Here is a 19,608-nt window from a genome sequence, read left to right on the forward strand (position 1 = left end):
TGTCTTTGTTAAGCTCTCACAATTCTTTCCATATACTGGGATCTATGAGAAAGTGTAAGTGGTGACAATTTTATTAAAAGAGCATGAATTTGTAACAAAAGTTAATACCAAGCTTAATAATTCCTGCAATCATAAATTCTATGGATAATGAAATACTCTGTATCAGAACGCCCAGATCTACGGGAGAAGAATTAAATGAACGTATGCTTTGTACTCAAAAGGATTAAGTATAAAGATGTCCTGTTTGAAGATACTAGAAAATTCTACAGCTACCCTTCAAAAGTTCTGAAATAAAAAAAGTCCACCTTAAACCTAAAAAGCTAATTTCATGTTGACTTTAGACATTATAGTTTCTATTCTCCTTGTTAAAGAATGCTAGATAAGGCTCCAAGGAGTGATTAAAACATTAACTAAAATGATGCATTGCCAAACTATCTCCAACCCAGACTTTGAAAATCTGAAGATAGAGAGGAAAGGATCAGAAATCTAATTTTTCACATGAAAGTTGAAGGATTGCTTCTTTTTTGTTCTTCTAAGACTTTTCCACTTCCTTCCCAAATGTGGCAATTTGTAAATATTCATATGTAGGGGAGCCTGTTCTAAGAGGGGAGAAAAGGCCCCAATTTTAAGACTTGAAAATGTGCTTTAGTTCTGTAGACACATGTTCACCCAATCAGCTAGCAATGATCTTGACCAAATGATGACTCAGCCTTGTGGGGATTTTTTTACGTTAAATGAAAGTTCACATTCAAAATCCTACAAAGATGGAAGCTCCAAGCATTCACTTAGAACAAAGAAAAGGCCTTGAAATAATCATTTGAAAGGATTTAATGATTTATAGTAAACATATTTTACCCTAAAGTACTTAGATGATCTTTAAGGTCCCTTACTGTTCAAATCTTGTTTCAGTAACTTTCCTAAGATTCTTCTGAGAGCCTTCATGATTACAAACAGAACCTGAATGAGCAGATCCAGAATTAAAGTTGCCATCGTTAAACCTGATTAAACAGTACAGACAGAAAGATGGCAGTTAGAATAAAAGCATTCTGAATTAGGGACAGGGAGAAGACAATGAAGTAGTCCGCAGGCCCAGGAAGGAATCCCAACATACAACCAAGTCAGGATGATGGCTGGGATATTTAGTGAACAATGTCTGTCTTTTGGGTGACAAATGACCCACCCACCCAGGGGCAGACTTTGGCTCCTATTGATATGACAAACCATCTACCTGAAGTAATCGACCACCGCAGGAAGACACCTGTCACCTAGAGGATGCATTCTCTAATTTAAGAGCCAAGTATCCCTTCCTGGCAGTTTCCCTACTTTCTACCCCAAAACAGAATCCATGTCCTCCACGTCGCAAAAGGGTTCGACCTCTCACCCTCACGTCGTGACTCTGGCCCTGCTGCTCCAAACAAAAGCCATCCTTTCATTGGGGTGGGATTTATGCCCCCCTTCAGGGGAGGGCTGTGGCAGCCGGTCAGGCACCCTGCAGACTCCCGCTCAGCCCGTGACGTCGCGCTGCCGGACCCCGGACAGGAAGGACCCTGCGTCGGAAGAGCCGCTGTCGGGAGCCTGGGGACGGGAGCCCGGCCGCCCTGCGCAGCGCCCCGGCGGCGGGCGGGAGGGTGGCCCTGCGGGCAGGCGCCTCCGGGGCACGGGGCAGGGCGAATTATAAGCAAGCCTTCTCCAAGTCTCCCTCCCTCCCACTCCCCTCACCGGCCAGCCTCCCCACCCCCACCCGTCCTAGTAGGAAAAGTCACGCCGGCAACTCGCTGAAGGGCAGGGAGGGAGACAGCTCCCGGGGCGCACAGAAGTTGGGCTTCGCAGGGGCCACGGCGCACACCCCCCCTCTTCGGGGCCAACCCGTGCGGCCAACTTTCCCGCGGCCCCTTCCTCGGCGAACAGCAGCCCAAACTTTGCCTCTCGCCCACCTGGCCGCGCAGCGGAGCCGCGGGGCGGGCCGCCCCCTCCCTCCCTCCCTCCCTCCCCGGGCTCCGGGCTGGGGCCGGCGGCAGCGACGACCTTCACGCCAGCCCCCAACCCCGCGCCGGCCGCTGCCCGATCCCCGCCCCCCCAGCCTCCAGCCGCCTCCCCCAGACCCCTCTCCCCGCCCCCAAACCCGCGCAGAAAACCCGCGGCCGGGCGACGGCACGTCGACCCCCTCGGGCTGCGACTGCCCTCGATCCTCTGGGTCCCCGAGAGCTCGGGCCCCCGCCCTCCGTCGGCTCACTCACCACCGGTGAAGGGCTCCATCTTCCCCCCAGCCCGGCGCCCCGCTGCCCGAGCGCCCCAGCTTCCTACTCCGAGAGCTGAGGCGGCCCTGCCGACTGAGCATGCCCAGCGCGGCCCGGGGCCAGTGCGGAGCGGCGGCGAGGGGCGGCGCCCGTCCGCTCGGTGGCTCCGCCGCTCCGGGTTTTTGCGACAGCTGCGGAGAAGGCGGGGGGCGGGAGGGAAAGGCTCCGGGCTGCCCGCAGCCAAATTCGGGGAGACGGGGGGAGCGAAGGGCTGGGTCCCGGGCGGGAGCTGGGGCCGGGGTGCAGCCACGCCCGCCAGGAGGCAGGGAACCGCAGTGAATCTCTCAGCCGACGTGCGGGCCTCCTGCGTCCGCGCTGCGCGGCCCTAGGCGCCGGGAACCCGGCCCCGCGGCGGGAAAACGCGGGCATCGCCGAGTGCGGCGGACATTCCCGCAGCAGACTGCAAACAAACGCAGGAGACCCCGAGACTGCAATGACTGCCCCGCTGAGCATAAGCTCAGGGCGGCGTGCGGGAGAGTGAGGGGTCGCTAGCTAACTCGATGGCTGGGTGGAGAGGCCTCGCCCGAGGCGCCACCGCGGCCAGGTCTGAAAGGCAGAGCGGGTTCCCGGGAGGGGAGAGGGCCCCGGGGAGCGCACTGCGCCCGGGCTCCGAGGAGAAGGCGCTCGGGCCGTCCCAGCTGGGCTGCCCGTCCCCAGAGGCTGTGCCCGGGGACCGGGGGAGGGCGGGGACCCCTGGGATCCAGCCCTCGGGCTGAGGTTCGGGTGCGGCCCCTACCGGCAGGCGAGTCCCAAAACCCGGCGCTGGATGTGCCAGGCCTGCGGTCGCCGCAGGATGTGGGCAGAAGGCCCGTGGGAGCCGAGCCCCAAATCAACACCTGCGGCTCTGGGGGTGCCGCCGCTGGAGTCCGCCGCCGGGCCGGGCGGAGCTAGACCCGAGCAGCGGAAGCTCCCCTTCGTCACCCCTGCCCCCCCCGCCCCCCCAGCATTCGCGCCTTTGCCTCCAGCCCCTCGATACCATTGTTTCCGATGTCAAATCCGGGCAGACCTGGCAAGTCTTGGGGATGGAGCAACTGGGGGCCCCGCGAGCCCCGGCGAGGCTCGTCGGGGCGGCTCCCTCATCCCCGGTTCGGTAGGCGCATCGCCGCCACTCTCGTGGTGGAGGCCTCGGCCTTCCCAGACGCAGCCACCACCTCCTCTCCCTCCTCTTCCGCATCCCCAGCCCCTGCAGCAGCCCGGCTGCGGCGGAGCCTCACTGCGCCTGCCAGCTGTCACCGGCGGCTCCCAGGCTGTCAGCGGGCGCGGGACGTGGGCTGCAAACACGCCGGCGGCGAGCGCAAACCGCCTGGGTAAACGGGCGGCCGGGTTGGACCCGCACGGGAATGAGAAATTAAGATTTCAAAGAAGTAAAAAAATCCAAGTGCAATATTGTCTATTAAATGTCCATGCTATCCAATCACGCACTTTCCACTCCACTTTAAAACCTCCAATGACTAACAATTGCGCTTAGAATAAAAGCGAAACTCTTCAGCCCTGGGACCTCACCTCACCTACACGTGCTCACGGCTTTGGCCACCAAGGGTTTCTTGCAGTTCCTGGAAGTGGCCAAGTTCCACCCAGCATGTTCCTCGTGCAAGAACTGTTCTTGCCCGGTACTTTGCCTGCCGGTTCCTTCCTGTCATTTAGGTCTCACCTCAAATGTCACCTCTGCAGAGAGCCTTTCCCTGACCACACCATCGAAATTAAGCAGAAACATGGTCTACTGCTTAGTTGTCTTAGAGCACTCATTACTCTGTAAAACAACGTTTTTGTTTGTTGCTTTATTATTATTATCAACCTCCCTCTCAAGAACTAAAGCTGCATGAAACAGATTGGGTCATTATCTTTATAAGGGTTGTATTCCCAAACAACTGCAATAATTTTCGAATTGATATGGGAGTGGACACAATGGTATTTAGAGTTCTAGTTCACTTGCACTGTGGAACACCCTTCCAGAGAACATCTCCATATTGAATGATGTGTTTGTGATCAGTACAGGGAAGGTGTCTTCATCAAATGACACCTCAAAGCTGCTCTCTCTCACCACTGTTAAAGATAATCTCAGCCTTTAGGCTTCCCCCTACCCCCACCCACAGGAATTTAACTGAAAATAGGAAGTGAACCATAGGTGGTGCATCAGTGTTCAGGTATTTTATAGTATATGCAGGGCTGGATTTTGTTAAAAGTACCCCACACATTGTATTGCTTGGATAAGAGGCTTCTCCCTATATTTTAGGTCATGTCATGTCCCTTTGGAGTTATTTTTGCAACCAAAGTACTTAGTATCAGAGATATTTAAAACTCCACAGCTCGTTAAATCCCCTCACCTCACCTGTAAGCGAGAGTCTATCATGCTTTTAAGTGTGGAACACCTTATCTTGTGTTTTGTCTTAAATATTTCATTTCCGCAGAGACTTGTGATAAAAATGCTTCACCATGGCACTAGTAAATATAGGTGGATAATCATGTCTTTCAGTGATTCCTTTGACAAAGAGACAATAATTTCTTTATCCTCTCTTTGCCGAGAGGGAGAGGGAGAGGGAGAGAGGGAGAGAGGGAGAGAGGAGGGAGAGAGAGAGAGAGAGAGAGAGAGAGAGAGAGAGAGAGAGAGAGAGAGAGATTGAGATTATTAAGGAGCATTTAAAGATGTGTGGTTTGGGTTTGGGATTGGAGATAAAAGTATACAAACCTAAAATGCTTCAGGATTCTACCTGCCCTCAAATAATAATAATTTTGTTTTGTTTTATTGTGGTTTTTGTTTTTCTTTTTTGGATAACATTTTGCATTTGATTTCATAAAGCCAATTTCACTAGTTAAACTCATCATGGTTCAGTCTTTAACTGCCTCCAATCCTCCCACACAGAACTTCCTCTTTAGTTTAAGGGCATAATACTTTAAATTATTATGAAGTTACTATTGATTAACAGAGGCAATAGTGAGACATTGTCTACTATACCCATTTACTATTTCAGAATCCTTGCTTTTTTATCACTTAACATTTGAAAACCAAAAATATTGGAAGGCTAAGTATAACATAATAAATAGCATAAAAAGAGAAATATGAGCTCCCTGAATAACAAACAGCATTTATTTATCAAGAAGCAACAAACTTGCTAATCAATGAATATAAGGACTTTTCCCCCCCATCAAAATAAAGCAATTGGTATGCCATGCATGAGTTAATCCAAGCCTCAATTTGCCTGGTTCGGGAACTGAAGTCTAGATAGGTTGGAGGATTTACTCAGAGTCCAGTGGCAGACATTGACTGGAACTCAGGGGGCCTGTGTTCTAAACCAGAGCTCTGAAGTTTGTTGTTGCTTCCCTGTTTCCACAGGGACAGTAGGATCAATGACAATAATCTGTGAAACGGATATGGAGTAAAGAGAAATACAACCAACTTCAGGCTAGTACTAGACAGCTATCCCATTAACTAATTGATATCCCAATTTAATTTCTTGATATTCCTTGTCAACTTTAGGTTTAGCATTATTAAATAATCTTTCTAATTATCTTGAAATAAGCAATAAACAATACATGCACTTAGTGTACACATTTGAAACTACTTGTTCAGGACTCTTAAAGAAATGGAGGATGCTGTTTGCTGCCAGGACACGATGAACGCTATGAGGTTTCCAGCTACGCCAGACTCTACTCAGCCACCCCAAGAACCAAACGAGTCAGCATCTCATTACCCCTGTGCCCATTTGCAGTACGCATGCTCGGCATCTATTAGTGATTTTTGAAGTTATACCAAATTAAGCAATGTTTAGAGCTCCAAAAACAAACAGAATAATTATCCAACAGAGTCCTTGTGTAGCTTAGACACTAGCAAAAAGATTCAGCCAAATAAAGTGAACGGAAAGAACAGTTCTATAGGAGTTCAGATGCTTTGGAATACAAAAGCAAAATGCTGATAAACTGGTTTAAACAATAAAGAAATTTATCATCTCACATGACAAGTCCAGAGATAAGGCAGTCTCCAGTCACCGCTCCCCAACCTCATCAAGATCTCAGTTTCTCACTCTGTCTCTTCTGTGAGCAATTTTCTGAAAGACTGAGTGCCCTGTGGCCAAAAAGGCTGCAGGGAGGGAGGAAGGAGGAGCCTTTTCTCTGGTGTCTCTTTCTTAAGAATGAGGAAACTTTTCTTGGAAATGCCCCATTCGAATTCTCTTTAGGTTTTATTTGCCAAAACTGTATTTTGTACATTTCTAAGCAAATCACTGGACATGAAAACAGGGTTACCATGATCGGCTTCTTAGACAAAGCAGTTTAGGAGTGCTGAGTTTAGAATCAGTTTTCTTATATCATATGCAGAAGGCGGGGGGGGGGGGGGGGGGGGGCGGGGGGGGACGGGGAGGCGGACAGGGGGTCTTGGACAAAATCATTTAGCTCATTCAGAAGGGTAAAAGGGGGTTAAACCAGCGAAATGTCAGGTAGGCAATCTAAATGGTCACCAAAGGTTATAAATACTGAAATATTTTAAGAATATATATATATTTTTAAAAATATATATATTTTTTTTGCCCGTTTTTTATTTTATTTTATTTTTTTACAGTTTTTTTTATTGAGTTATTATATGTGTACATATCTTACCATTACCCCCCACCCCACCCCCACACATGCCCTCACCCCCCAGAGTTTTGCGTCCATTGTTTATGCTTATATGCATGCATACAAGTCCTTCGTTTGATTTCTTATCTACACCCCCTCTCCTATTTTATTGATTTTTTACAGAGAGGAAGAGAGAGGGATAGAGAGTTAGAAACATCGATGAGAGAGAAACATTGATCAGCTGCCTCTTGCACACCCCCTACTGGGGATGTGCCCGCAACCAAGGTACATGCCCTTGACTGGAATCGAACCTGGGACCCTTGAGTCCACAGGCTGACGCTCTATCCACTGAGCCAAACCGGTTAGGGTTTAAGAATATTTTGGTAATATTTTTATAATATTTTTAAACCCTAAGAACACTGTACAAGAAAATTAAAAATAGAGTCCAATACAATGCAATTTTTATATAATTGAGAAATAGGACTAGGGTTACAAACGAAGAAATGATATATTATTAAACCTTGAACCTTGACCTGAAAGCAACTACTAACATGGAAAAATAAGTCTTAGTTGTATTAGTTTGCTAGCACTGCTGTAAAACATTATCACAATCTGAGTGGCTTAAACAACAGAAAATTTTTCTCTCATAGTTCTAGAGGCTAGAAGGTCAAGACCAACGTTCCAGCAGGGACTTGCCTCTGAAGGTACATGTTCCAGCTTCTCTCCTGGCTTCTAGTCATTCCTTGGTTTGTGGCAGCATAACGTCAGTCTTCACGTGGCATTCTCCCTGTGTGCATGTCTGTGTTCATATTTCCCCTTCTAATAAGAACACCAGTCATATTGGATCGGGGGCCTATCCTACTCCAATATGACCTCATCTTAACTCATCACATCTGCAACAACCCTATTTCCAAATAAAGTCCCATTCTGAGGTGCTAGGAGTTACAACTTCAACATGTGAATTTGGGGTAGACACAATTAAACTCATCATAATAGCATCTTTCTAGAAGAAATAAGGTTGAAGATAAGTATCAAGAAAAATCTGGTTTTCACGGATAACATCAATAAGTGAAAAAAAAATAACCCACAGAATGGCAGATGATATTTGCAAATCATTTATCTCACAAAGAATTTGTATCTAGAATATATAAAGAACTCTTACAACTCAATAATAAAAGACAAGTAACCCAATAAAAATGGGCAAAGGATTAAAATAGACATTTCTCCAAGAAATATACTAGTATATAAATGCCCAATAAACACATGAAAAAAAAAAGTTCAATATCATTAGCCATGAGAGAAATGCAAATCAAAACCACAATGCGGTACCACTTCAGGGTATGGCTACACCCAGGTATAGGATGGCTAGAATAAAAAAGCCAGAGACTAATAAATGTGGGCAAAGCTGTAAAGAAATTGGAATCTTTATACGCTGCTGGTGGGAATATGTAATGGCACAGCTGTGCTGGAAAATAGTCTGACAGTTCCTCCAAAGGCTAAACATAGAATTGCTATAGGATCCAGCAATTCCACTCATATGTATATACCAAAAGAATTAAAAATTTCTATCCACACAAAAACTTGTGCATGAATGTTAATGCAGCACTATTCATAATGACCCAAAAGTATAAACAACATAAATGTTCATCAAAGAAGCCAGTTACAGAAGACCATATACTGTATTATTCCATTTATATGAAATGTCCAGACGAGGCAAATCTATAGAGACAGAAAGATTGGTGGTTGCCTAGGACTGAAGGGAGGGAGGAATGGGAAGTGACTGCTCATGGGTACAGGTTTCTTGTTAAGGTGATGAAAATGTTCTAAAATTGACCATGGTGAGAGGTACATAACTCGCCTGTGAATATACTAAAAATCGTCACCTCTGTGACTAGGCGCATTGCTTAACCTCCCTGGGTTTTATTTTTTCTTTTATAAACTAAGGACAAGTGGCCCATCGTAGGGTTACTGTGAGGATAAGATGAATAAACACACTGAAAGTACTCTGAACAGAGACTGGCACAAAATAAACTCTAAAAATGGATTTGCTATTACTTTTAAATGTGAATTGTGAAACTTCAGTGCCATGTAGATTACATGCAAAAAAGTTTAGACTCACAAAGTATAACGCAAGAGCAAACGAGTCTATATAATGCCGACATAGTCCAACCTGAGAGTTTAAAATAATGAGGTCCTGAGAAAACCAAGTTCTTGGTGTCAGGTGGATGCCTAAGCCAGTGTCAGCTGGGGCCTCGCTGGGCCAGGAAGCGGCAGGGAAGGTGGGCTCTGCTCCAGCCAGGAAAACCAATCCTGGGCCCTCTTGCATAAAAGTCAGGAGCTATAAAAGATATTTTTAGAAATGGTATCTAGCTGGAATTTTTGACGTTTACACTCCTGAAGATACTGATTCAGTTTTCATTTCCCTTTATTTCTTACATCTATGCTGAAATAGAGCCTGTCTAAGGTTCATTGCCATAAAATGTGTCCCTCGGGTTTTTGCCCGTTTTTGAGCATGAGAAAGTCCTGTAATATTTATGCGGAAAATTACACTTGACTGTGATTCTTGGCTGCTTCTGGGCTGACTCAGATGCTTTCCCCTCCCCCTGGCTGATACCTGCCAGCACAGGCTGCCAGTCAATCAGCAACATTTGCGACGGGCCTTCGGTGTACAGAGCACCAAAGAGAACAAATAACAAAACAAGAGCTGAAGTTTTGCTTTGAAGGCACTTACACGGCATTGGGCCAGTCAGGACAAGCACACGGGATATACACATAATGCATAAGCCATGCCACGGGAGCCTACAATCACGTTCTAGCAGGACCAGCCTGAGGCAACATTGCCAAGTAGGCTTATCTCTGAGTTCTTCTGGTCCCATTTTTTATTTTCCTCCCTCATTTCTAAATGCTGCTTCACACAGTCAATAAATATCTGTCAAATGCCACCTGTATGCAAACACCCGAGATTCAGTGACAGATACCGCCCTCCAGAGCTTTCTACCCAGGTATTGCCCTCATTCCAGAATCTATCCCCCTCCCTAGTCCTCTCCCCCAGCTCAGGGTCTTTTCTCTCTCCTTAAGGCCCTTTTCTCAAATAGAGAAAACAAAAATTTTTAAACTCACACTAAAGCATGACTAATAAATTATAATTTAATATGTTAACGTTCTCAGCCCAAAGGAATAAGTCTGTAATGATAAAATGGTAGAAGAAAAGGCAACTGGAAAAGGAGAGATATATTGTGAAACAAAACCTATGAGTTTTGTTTTTCAGGCAGCACTTTTTAAATTTGGATTTGCAAGGTCAACAGAGCAGGTGTTATTTCTTTCTAGGTCCTCAAGTGAGACATAGGAACCAACAGTATACTCCCCTTGGCCTTAAAATACAAATAGCTAGGCTTCCCAAAGAAACAGTTATCTGAAACAAGAAGAAGAATAAGTTTTTCCTATTTGGAAATGGCTTTTCTAAAATACAGAAAACACACACACACACACACACACACACACACACACACCATTTATTTTTTTAAAATATTTTTTAATTGATTTCTATAAAGAGAGGAGGGGAGAAGGAGAGAGAAACATCTATGTGACAGCAAAACATTGGCTGCCTCCTGCATGCAACGGGCAACCTTTGGATGCCCAGGACAACATCCAACTAACTGAGCCACACTAGCTAGGGCTAGAACATTATTTTTTAAAACAGTGTTTTGATCAGTAGTATCATGACTACTATCTATATAGAGATAAGGCACAACTTAGAACAAAAATAAACAAATAGAAGCCTTTAAATGCTCTCCATCCTCTTTCGTTAACCAACAACTTATTCATTGTTGCGTAAATGACCCGAATTCAGCCCCTGAGTGTGAGTTGATTCCTGGGACTGTGTCAGGTTCACACAGATTGTGCATAGTTGTTCCAGACCAGACCTTATCATCGCCTGTTTACCTGATATGCTAAAAAGTTCTATTTGTTCTTTTAAGATTCCTGCTTTTAGTCTTTGGGTCTACATGCCAACAGCCTTATGCCATGGAGACAATTATTCCCCCATCCACATCCCACTTCTTTCCATATTTGAATTTTTAAAATGTCCTATCCATCCTTTTCTCAACTCCAACATATTAGAAAGGAGTGAGAATTTTCAAACTCAGTTTACTAGAAAATAATTTTAAAGGAGAATAAGGTTTCAAAACATAATGTCCTTGATGTATTTTTTTGTCTTAGACAATTTACTCTGCCTACTTTAAAATGAGATTTGTAATTATAACTGAGGTATTGTTTGGATGATTAAAGGGATATGCCAGATTGTTTACACGGGTATTCCTTACAGGAGCATGAACCTGAAATGTTCTATTAAAAGAATGAAGTATGGCATAATTCCACAGAGGGAGGCAAGAACTTTAAAGTGTGGAAATTTATATGTCTAAATACCTAAAAGTGAGAATTAATGAGTCATGTACTGAGAACAGAGAACTGTTTTTGGTTTTTTCTTCTTTATCTGGGAACATGATAGAAGATGAGGACTTTTAGGGGAAGAACAAATTAGCAAAAGATCTTGAAGTTATAGTTGCAAAGTAAAGTTTGCAGAAGTGATTGAGACATAGAAAAGTTTTTCTATCTTGTTAGTGAAATCTGCATTTCTCAGACTTTCTAAACCATTTCTCCCTATGAATATTGGAAAATTTTCCTGACTTAAGTTCTGACTAAATGACTGTTTACACTGCTAGCTTTCTAATTATGATACAGTGTTAGGCATCCCACAATCTCATCTATGAGAAATCGATACTATGCAGTCAATACAGCAAACAAATTTCCATACTAAGGAGCCTCATATGTAAAAGTGTTAGGTATTTGCATATTGGAAAATAAATTATTATGGCTTTTGAGAATATACTAGACTAGGTACCCTGGCTGACCTTCTTGTTAAAATGTTTTAAAATGTAGGATAAAGTATATTTTGAAATTGTTTTAATGCATTGATGTCCTGCAAAGTTAGTAAGGAAGACTCATGGATGAGAAATGAAGTGAAGGCAGGAACCCTGAGGGGTAAGCAGAAGGCTGAAATCAAACATTCACCTTGAGGGTATCAGCTTTTATGTCTTTGAGAGTGGAGGGGACAGATAACAAAGCCCGGGCCTGCCCAAGTTGGGGAACATAATAGGAAGCAAAATTCAGGTATATTCTGTTTATAAAAGACTCAGTAGAAACTAAAGGATATAGAAAAATTCAAAGTAATAGAATACAAAAAGTTTTATCAAGCAGATACCAGTCAAAAGACACTAGTGGCATAGCTATGTAAACATTTAGTATTACTAGATATAAGAGGTTAACGTTTGGTACTGACAAGTACAGAATATAGCGGTAAGAAGAAAGTGAATTAACATCCCCTTTCAGAAAAATGGCCTGGCACTATCTTTTAAAATATTAGATTATATAAGATACAATACACTTCAGCCCTGTGTGCATGTCTGTGTTCATATTTCCCCTTCTAATAAGAACACCAGTCATATTGGATCAGGGACCTATCCTACTCCAATATAACCTCAACTAATCACATCTTCAACAACCCTATTTCCAAATAAAGTCCCATTCTGAGGTGCCCCACAAACCCATGTCTTTCATAATCTTTTTCATCTTTCTTCCTTATGATTCCAGGACATGATTTTGATGAGATTAAGGTTTCAGGAAGCAAATGATATAATAGATGATTGATTTAAAGTTTATGATAATTTTTTATTTTCTTTTTGTTAATCCTCACCCGAGGATATTTTCCCATTGATTTTTAGAGAGAGTGGAAGGGAGGGAGAGAGACAGAGAGAAACATTGATGTGAGAGAGACACATTAATTGGTTGCCTCCCACACGGCCTGCAACCAAGGAACTTGCCCTTGACTGGAATCAAACTTGGGACCCTTCAGTCCAAGGGCTAACACTCTATCCACTGAGCCAAACTGGCTAGGGCTAAAGTTTATAAATGTAAAGGTGACACATAGTAAAATGGAAGAAAGAAGGTCAATAATGAATATAAGTAAAGGAGGACTGCAGTTAAAACGTGGCCATTTTTAAACAACCTGTGTTTGGTAGATATTAATGTCCAAGTGGAAAACCAGCTCCTATGACTATTTGGAGGTCCCCCTTGTGGTTTGGGATAAACCCCTCCCTAACTCCAAAAACAAAACAAGGCAACAAAAACCCATTCCCCCCACTCCCCCCAGGAATTTCCCCCAGAAAATCAAGATCTCTTGTAGTAGTACTTCCTGGTCAGGCTTGCTTCTCAGGAACCTCAAATAGATCCAATGACACAGCAAGGAATGAAATGCAGAAGTGTGCACATGAGACAGGGCAAAGTCCTGTCATGGTGTTAAGTTGGACTCTTGAGGACTGAAGTGCCTATTCTCCCCACACAAACCCTGAAGGGAACAAGCCATTGGTTCTGGGCCCCCTGATTTGGAAGGTTTCTCATTCTGAGAAGGTTGCAGAGATCACAAAATTTTCCCAGGGGGCTCTGTGGGGAATCAGGGAGGCACGGAGAAGCTGTGTTTGCTCACTCCATCAACTATTCATCATGTTATAACTTTTCCACAACCTGTTTGTTCATTTGGGTAAAACTAACTTTAGCCAAGTCTTATTTGGTATTGGGGGTCTGGCATGCACCATAAAGCTTTTGAAATACCACACTAGTAAGAACAATACATTAAAAAAACTATTTGTTAAAACATTATTGATACATTAATTCTCATGTTTATTCTCATTAAATAATAAAATTGCTTCTTTCTGTACTCAATTCTTAAGAATCTGAAAAATTATAAATGTACTTAAATAAGGAACTAAAAAAAGGGAGTTAGAAAAAAGCATGGAAAATTATAATAAACTAGGGTCCCAGTGCACGAATTCATGCACCTTGGAAGGAACTGTGGGCCGCAAGGCTGCAGTAGGCACAGGGGCAGGTCTCAGCCCATCTTCTGACCCCCTCCTGCCTCAGCCCCACCCCTTCCCGGTCACCTGTCTGCTAGCAGCCCCGTTCCTGCTGCCACTGCTCCCACGCGCCGATGGCGCTGGCCCTGCATGCAGCTGCTGAAGGCGCCAAGCAATTGGGGTCGGCACTGTCAGCGGGTGCAAGTGGCAGCTGCTGCCCTGATCACCCCACTCGCACCCGCTGATGGCGCCAAGTGATCAGGACCAGTGCCAGGTACTGGCAGCAGGTGCAAGTGGCGGCTCTGGCGCCAGCTGTGGGTGCGAGTGGGGCCGGCACTGGCAGTGGGTGGGAGCAACGGCTCCAGCACAGGCATCAGGTACAAATGGGGCAGTCACCGGCAGCAGGTATGAGAGGTGGCTGCCGGTCCCGATCTCCCCTCAGGAGCAGGGGGAGTGGAGAAGTCCTGAGGGGCAATTGGGGCCAGCAGTGCCGCTCAAACCTGCTGACAGTGCCAAGCAATCGGGGCCAGCACCAGGCGCTGGCAGCGAGTGCAAGAGAGGTGGTGCCAGTATCAGGTGCAAGCACCGGGTGGGACCGCAGTGCGTGGGAGCAAAGAATTTTCAGTAACCACCAGAGGCTCGCCCCGATGACAGCGACCAGTGCCCCACCTTGGTCTGGCACTCCCGTTCACCTGCTCCACCATCCTACCATGGCTGATGCCCGCCATGTTCCATGCCCGCCTCGTGGTGGTCAGCACACATCATAGCGACCAGTTGTTCAATTGTTCGTTTGTTCCACCGTTCAGTCTATTTGCATATTAGCCTTTTATTATATAGGATAAAGTATTGTACAAAATAAAGAACTTTGATTATTTATGGAAATGTTGATGGCACAGTTCTACCAAAACTCATATATAGCCCTAACCGGTTTGGCTCAGTGGATAGAGCGTCAGCCTGCGGACTCAAGAGTCCCAGGTTTGATTCTGGTCAAGGGCATGTACTTTGGTTGCGGACACATACCCAGTAGGGGGTGTGCAGGAGGCAGCTGATCAATGTTTCTCTCTCATAGATGTTTCTAACTCTCTATCCCTCTCCCTTCCTTTCTGTAAAAAATAAATAAAAAATATATTTAAAAAAACCTCATATACATTTCACTACTTAATTTATATATTGTCGCAGTGGGAAAAAACAGGAGTCTTTACTCTTTCAATTTCCTTATGCAAAAGTTTGTATAATTCCAGTGGTATATCACTAAGGTGTTTTACAGATCTTGGTGGGACCCTGACCAGGTCAAATCTATAGTCAAGACGCTTCAAAGATTCCAAGAAATTATTTGAAAACAATCTTAACAAAACGTGTATTGGGTCATGCCCACGGTCCATCCAAACTGTATTCTGTCTCTGACTGAGAAAGGTCATAGACTTTATGATATCACTCCAAAAGGGGTTGGATAATACCCCCAACTGACCCCTGGCCCATTAGCCCAGCTTCCCTTAATAACCCCGACAAATTAATCATTGGTTCACTTATTCACAACTTTTTATAACTTATTTATACTTCAAACTGATTCATATGTGGGACCATTAATATATTACATGTACTGCCTGGATGTAGAGGGGTGTTTTCTTTATTCCAAATATCTTATTCAAACAATTAAGAGAAGCATTTAGAAAAGCATTTCAGAGATCAAGAGGTTCCCTTAAAACATGAAGAAATACTAAAATTGGGTTACAAAAAGATGATGCATTTAAATATTTACATTAAACCACTATTTAACCCAAATATATACAATATAATCTAATTCTTTCGAAAGGTTTATAAATAATGTAACCATGTATGGATTAAAGTGGTGTGGTATAGTCTTTCTCTCCTGTACCTCTGTGACTACAGATTTTACTTCCTTTTGAGATGACCTCAAAAGGTTATCCTTGAGGCTCTTCATGAATGTGAGGCTCAAGCCAAGAGGCCCTCCTGGCCTCCTGGATAAACTCTGACATCTAGTTTCTAATAATCTGAGATTTGGTGATAGAGCCTCTGTCTGTTATCCTGATATTTGCTTTATATTTGATTCAGATTTTCCATAAATGGTAATAATTAAACTACTCAGGCTAAGTTCAAGGACAGGGAGAGTGGGAGATAGCAGGATGCAAATGAAAGATTTATTTCATGGATTTGCTGTGTTTCCCTGGAAGTAAACTGGTTGGGTAAACTCCAGGATACTCGGCAAGGTTAAAAAGCAGCAAAGTAGCAAAAGAGTGGCATAATGTGAGGCAATGTAGATAGTTTGTGCTGCAGCTAAACTATTACAGGTATATCTATATGTCTATATCTATATCTCCCCATATCTTCAGAAAAGTTTACTTTTAAAAGGGCTATGAACTGGCCTTACCCTACCTTCAATGCCATACACTGGTCCACTACAGACCATAGCTTAGAACAGGCAGCTGTGCCGGCTGATTTCTTGAGGCTTCTTAGACAAAATATCTGGAACTCTGACTTGAGCTTTGCCAATGTCAAGAAGATGTAATGTGCATCTGATGTGCTCTTTGTATTGACCATTTAAGTCCTAGCCAGAAGCCAAGTCCTTAGAGTGGGAAGATTCTTCTCCAGCCACTTAATATTTTTGGATATGGTTTCCAGAACAATTTGAAAAATATCCAGATGTAATCCTTGAGCTTTAAGAGAGTCAAAGAACAGTTTCACCTGAAAAAAATAAGCAAGAAAAGAATTACTGACATGGTTAAAAAACACTTTCTCTTCCAAAGGGTTTCAAACAGCTTGCGAATTATACAGACACAGGTGCAGGCATTCCTCTGCCAATCTCTAAAGGTTATTTTCTTCTTCTGTTCTTCTTCTTCTTCTTCTTCTTCTTCTTCTTCTTCTTCTTCTTCTTCTTCTTCTTCTTCTTCTTCTTCTTCTTTTGCATAGTTAGTACTTCACTTTATCTTCAAACAATAAGTAAAGACAGGAATGATAAACCCTCATCTTACAAGTGAGCACACTGTGAGAAAAAAGTTGTGATTAAGCCAAGTCACTGAGTTTGTAGTGAGCTGGATTAAGTTCTAGAATTCTGAGTTTGCTTAAAGTGTAAATAAATTAAGGATTTATTGTGGAAAGAAGATGTAAAACACCAGAATGCTTAAAAAAAGACAAGTAAAATTACCAACAATAGGAGTTGTTAAAAACCTTTAAGAACTCTTTCAATCTTCAATATAATCATTCATGATGATACAATAATGAACAAAATAACACAAAAGGACTAATCTCTCAAGGGTAATTTTCATTTCAAATGTTATGTATTTTAAAAGGTTCTAGTCCTTTGCCTTCCATTTACTTGCTACATAAATTGGAAAAATAAATTATTTTCTTTTAATAAAATGAGAACTTCAAACAAGATTGCACCTGTTGGTTTTCAATTCCACCACTTGAACATTTATTTTTAAACTAGAGGCCTGGTGCATGGATTCATGCACCAGTGGGGTCCCTTGGCCTGGCCTATGGGGATCAGGCCAAAACTGGCTCTCTGACATCCCCCGAGGGGTCCCGGATTGCAAGAGGGCACAGGCTAGGCCAAGGGACCCCACTGGTGCATGATCAGGGCCAGGGAGGGACCATAGGAGGGCTCCAGGGCATGTCCGGCCCCTCTTGCCCAGTCCGGATCTGCTGGACCCCAGAAGCAAGCTAACCTACTGGTCAGAGCATCTACCCCCTGGTGGTCAGTGCACGTCATAGTGACTGGTCAAACAGTCTAATGGTCAGAGGGGCAATTAGCATATTAGACTTCTATATATATAGATTGGTAGCAAGAGTCACAAACCTCTTGTAACTCATCCTTGGAAGAAAAGTGAGATGTTGTGCCAGAGATGATTATTCTCACATCAAATGAGCCCAAGCCAAATCTGAAAATAAAAGGGAATTTAAGTAATAGAAATACTGGCCTTATGTTTATTATATCATATACTTCTAAAATGTATAACATTAATAGCTATATGATAAGCTTGTATACTTATAATAGGGACTATTAATTACCATAAGAATAACTGATATTCACCCAGTAAAACCCCCAAGGTATAAAATTTATTAAATTTGACCATAAAATTAAAATGTAGATAAGGCTGTCCTGGACAGTTGTAGCTCAGTTGGTTGGAGTGCCGTCTGCATACCGAAAGGTCTCGGGTTCAATTGCTGATTGGGGTACATACCCAGGTTGCTGATTCCCCAGTGTGTGTGTGTGTGTGGGGGGGGGGGCGGTGGCAGGAGGGGCGGGCATGTAGGAAACAACTGATAGATGTTTCACTCTCACATCAATGTTTCTCTGTCTCTCTCTCTCTCTCCCTCTCCCTTTCTCTCTCTCTAAAATCAATAAAAATTTGTTTTAATGTAGATAAAGCTATTTTAGGGAATATGACTATCATATTCAGCAATGTTTATATTTAAATTTATGTTTATAGCAGCATTCTCTACATTTTTTTTTCTTCTTTTTTTTTTTTTTTTTGGCTATGCACCCCATCAGTAAAGGTTCTTGGACCAAAAACTTCCCAAATTACATTTTATATATGAATTAGATGCACCAAAGGCCAAATAAATAAATAAATAAATAAATAAATAAATAAAATTTAAATGGCATAATAAATAATATATATGGTAATATTTTCTTCTTGCACTCCAATGTATTATCTTACTCACTTCCCAGCCCATTTTGGATACCACTGTGCTTAAACCTTGTATTTATTAGGGCAATGTTACTTGGTTGAGCTCTCATTTGTAGCCACAGACTGCATCCTTCACCTAGTGTCTTATACAAAGAATTCATACCACAGGTCAAAGGGATTCATGCTGGAAAGCAGAGCACAGATACATCTAAGAAATGGTTCCAAGTCTAGGCTGTGCACATGGTCAGACAGGGGGATAATTTCCAGTTACAAAGGAAATCTACAGCGTTGCAGAAAAAGTCTGCACATTTCAGGAGGGAACTGACAGTCATGTGAACAACCGAACCAATGGTTCCAGTAGGGTTTTTAAGGAAACACTTTTTTTTTTTTTTTTTTTTTTTTTTTACAGCAGTTTCTAACTGTTTGGTTTCAGGTGGATGTCAACCCCTCCCTTGCAGGTCTGGGAGAAGGATGTAAAATGGGCTCTTTGCTTACACAAAGCTGTCTGTGAGGACTCAGTCTTTTATGGCTAAGAAATGACAAATAAGAGGAACTGGGGATAACTAACATCAGAGATGCTAACTGACACTGCGTATCTTAAAACAGAAAATTCCTCAGCTCTTTCATACAAAGTATTTTCCATACAGTATTTCATAAGTGACATTTTGGATGTGGATGAGGAAATGGCTGAGCACCTTAGCAGGGGGTTCGTTGTGAGAGAAAGCAATGCCATTCTGTACATTCCAATGAAATGTGATTATTATTGTGTGTCCCCCCACCACCACCCCTGAGGATATGTTAGGCCCAGGAGCATACTGGAGTGAGCTCTGGTTCTCCCAAAAGTTGAAACCCCAGAAGAGACACAGAACGAATCCAAAACACTTCTAATCAGATTTCTTTCAGCCATTCTACATTCCCTGCTGCTCCACCTTTTCAGGTAAACTGAGGGTGGGGATTAGCTCTCATCAAAATTCCCCCAGAACAAAAAGCAAGCCAAATATGTGTGATGCACTATATATAGATTCATTGAAGTCCTCTGGGCTGGTGAGACAGCCAGGAGTTGGGGGAATGAGGCTGATGACTGGATTTAACTCAACTAGTATTTGCTTCCAGCAATTCTTTGCCTGGGTTGAATAAGAGAAATCTGTTTCCCATTCCCTTCTGCTCATTCTCTCCCTTACACCTGGACAGAGTAATTTGTGC

At 43.5% G+C, this 19,608-nt stretch overlaps 2 protein-coding genes across 3 annotated transcripts in view; both read right to left on the reverse strand.

Annotated features, from left to right (window-relative positions):
- LNPEP (leucyl and cystinyl aminopeptidase) overlaps nucleotides 1-2,607 on the reverse strand; it is a 95,694-nt gene extending 93,087 nt beyond the window's left edge. The window contains exon 1 of the mRNA XM_079797629.1: nucleotides 2,238-2,607. Within this exon, the coding sequence (XP_079653755.1) occupies nucleotides 2,238-2,256 (19 nt within the window). The 5' untranslated portion in view covers nucleotides 2,257-2,607. The remainder of the gene's footprint in view (nucleotides 1-2,237) is intronic.
- Nucleotides 2,608-15,100: 12,493 nt separating this feature from the next.
- Nucleotides 15,101-19,608, reverse strand: part of ERAP2 (endoplasmic reticulum aminopeptidase 2) — a 38,244-nt gene continuing 33,736 nt past the window's right edge. The window contains exons 17-18 of one of the 2 annotated variants that reach the window (XM_079791432.1): nucleotides 17,571-17,652; nucleotides 15,101-16,456 (exon numbers count right to left, since the gene is read on the reverse strand). In XM_079791432.1, coding sequence (XP_079647558.1) covers nucleotides 16,313-16,456; nucleotides 17,571-17,652 — 226 coding nt within the window. In that variant the 3' untranslated portion in view covers nucleotides 15,101-16,312. The remainder of the gene's footprint in view (nucleotides 16,457-17,570; nucleotides 17,653-19,608) is intronic. The other variant, XM_079791431.1, reaches the window with a different exon arrangement.

Source organism: Cnephaeus nilssonii, assembly GCF_951640355.1.
Source record: "Cnephaeus nilssonii genome assembly, chromosome: 2".
Taxonomy (NCBI): Eukaryota; Metazoa; Chordata; class Mammalia; order Chiroptera; family Vespertilionidae; genus Cnephaeus; species Cnephaeus nilssonii.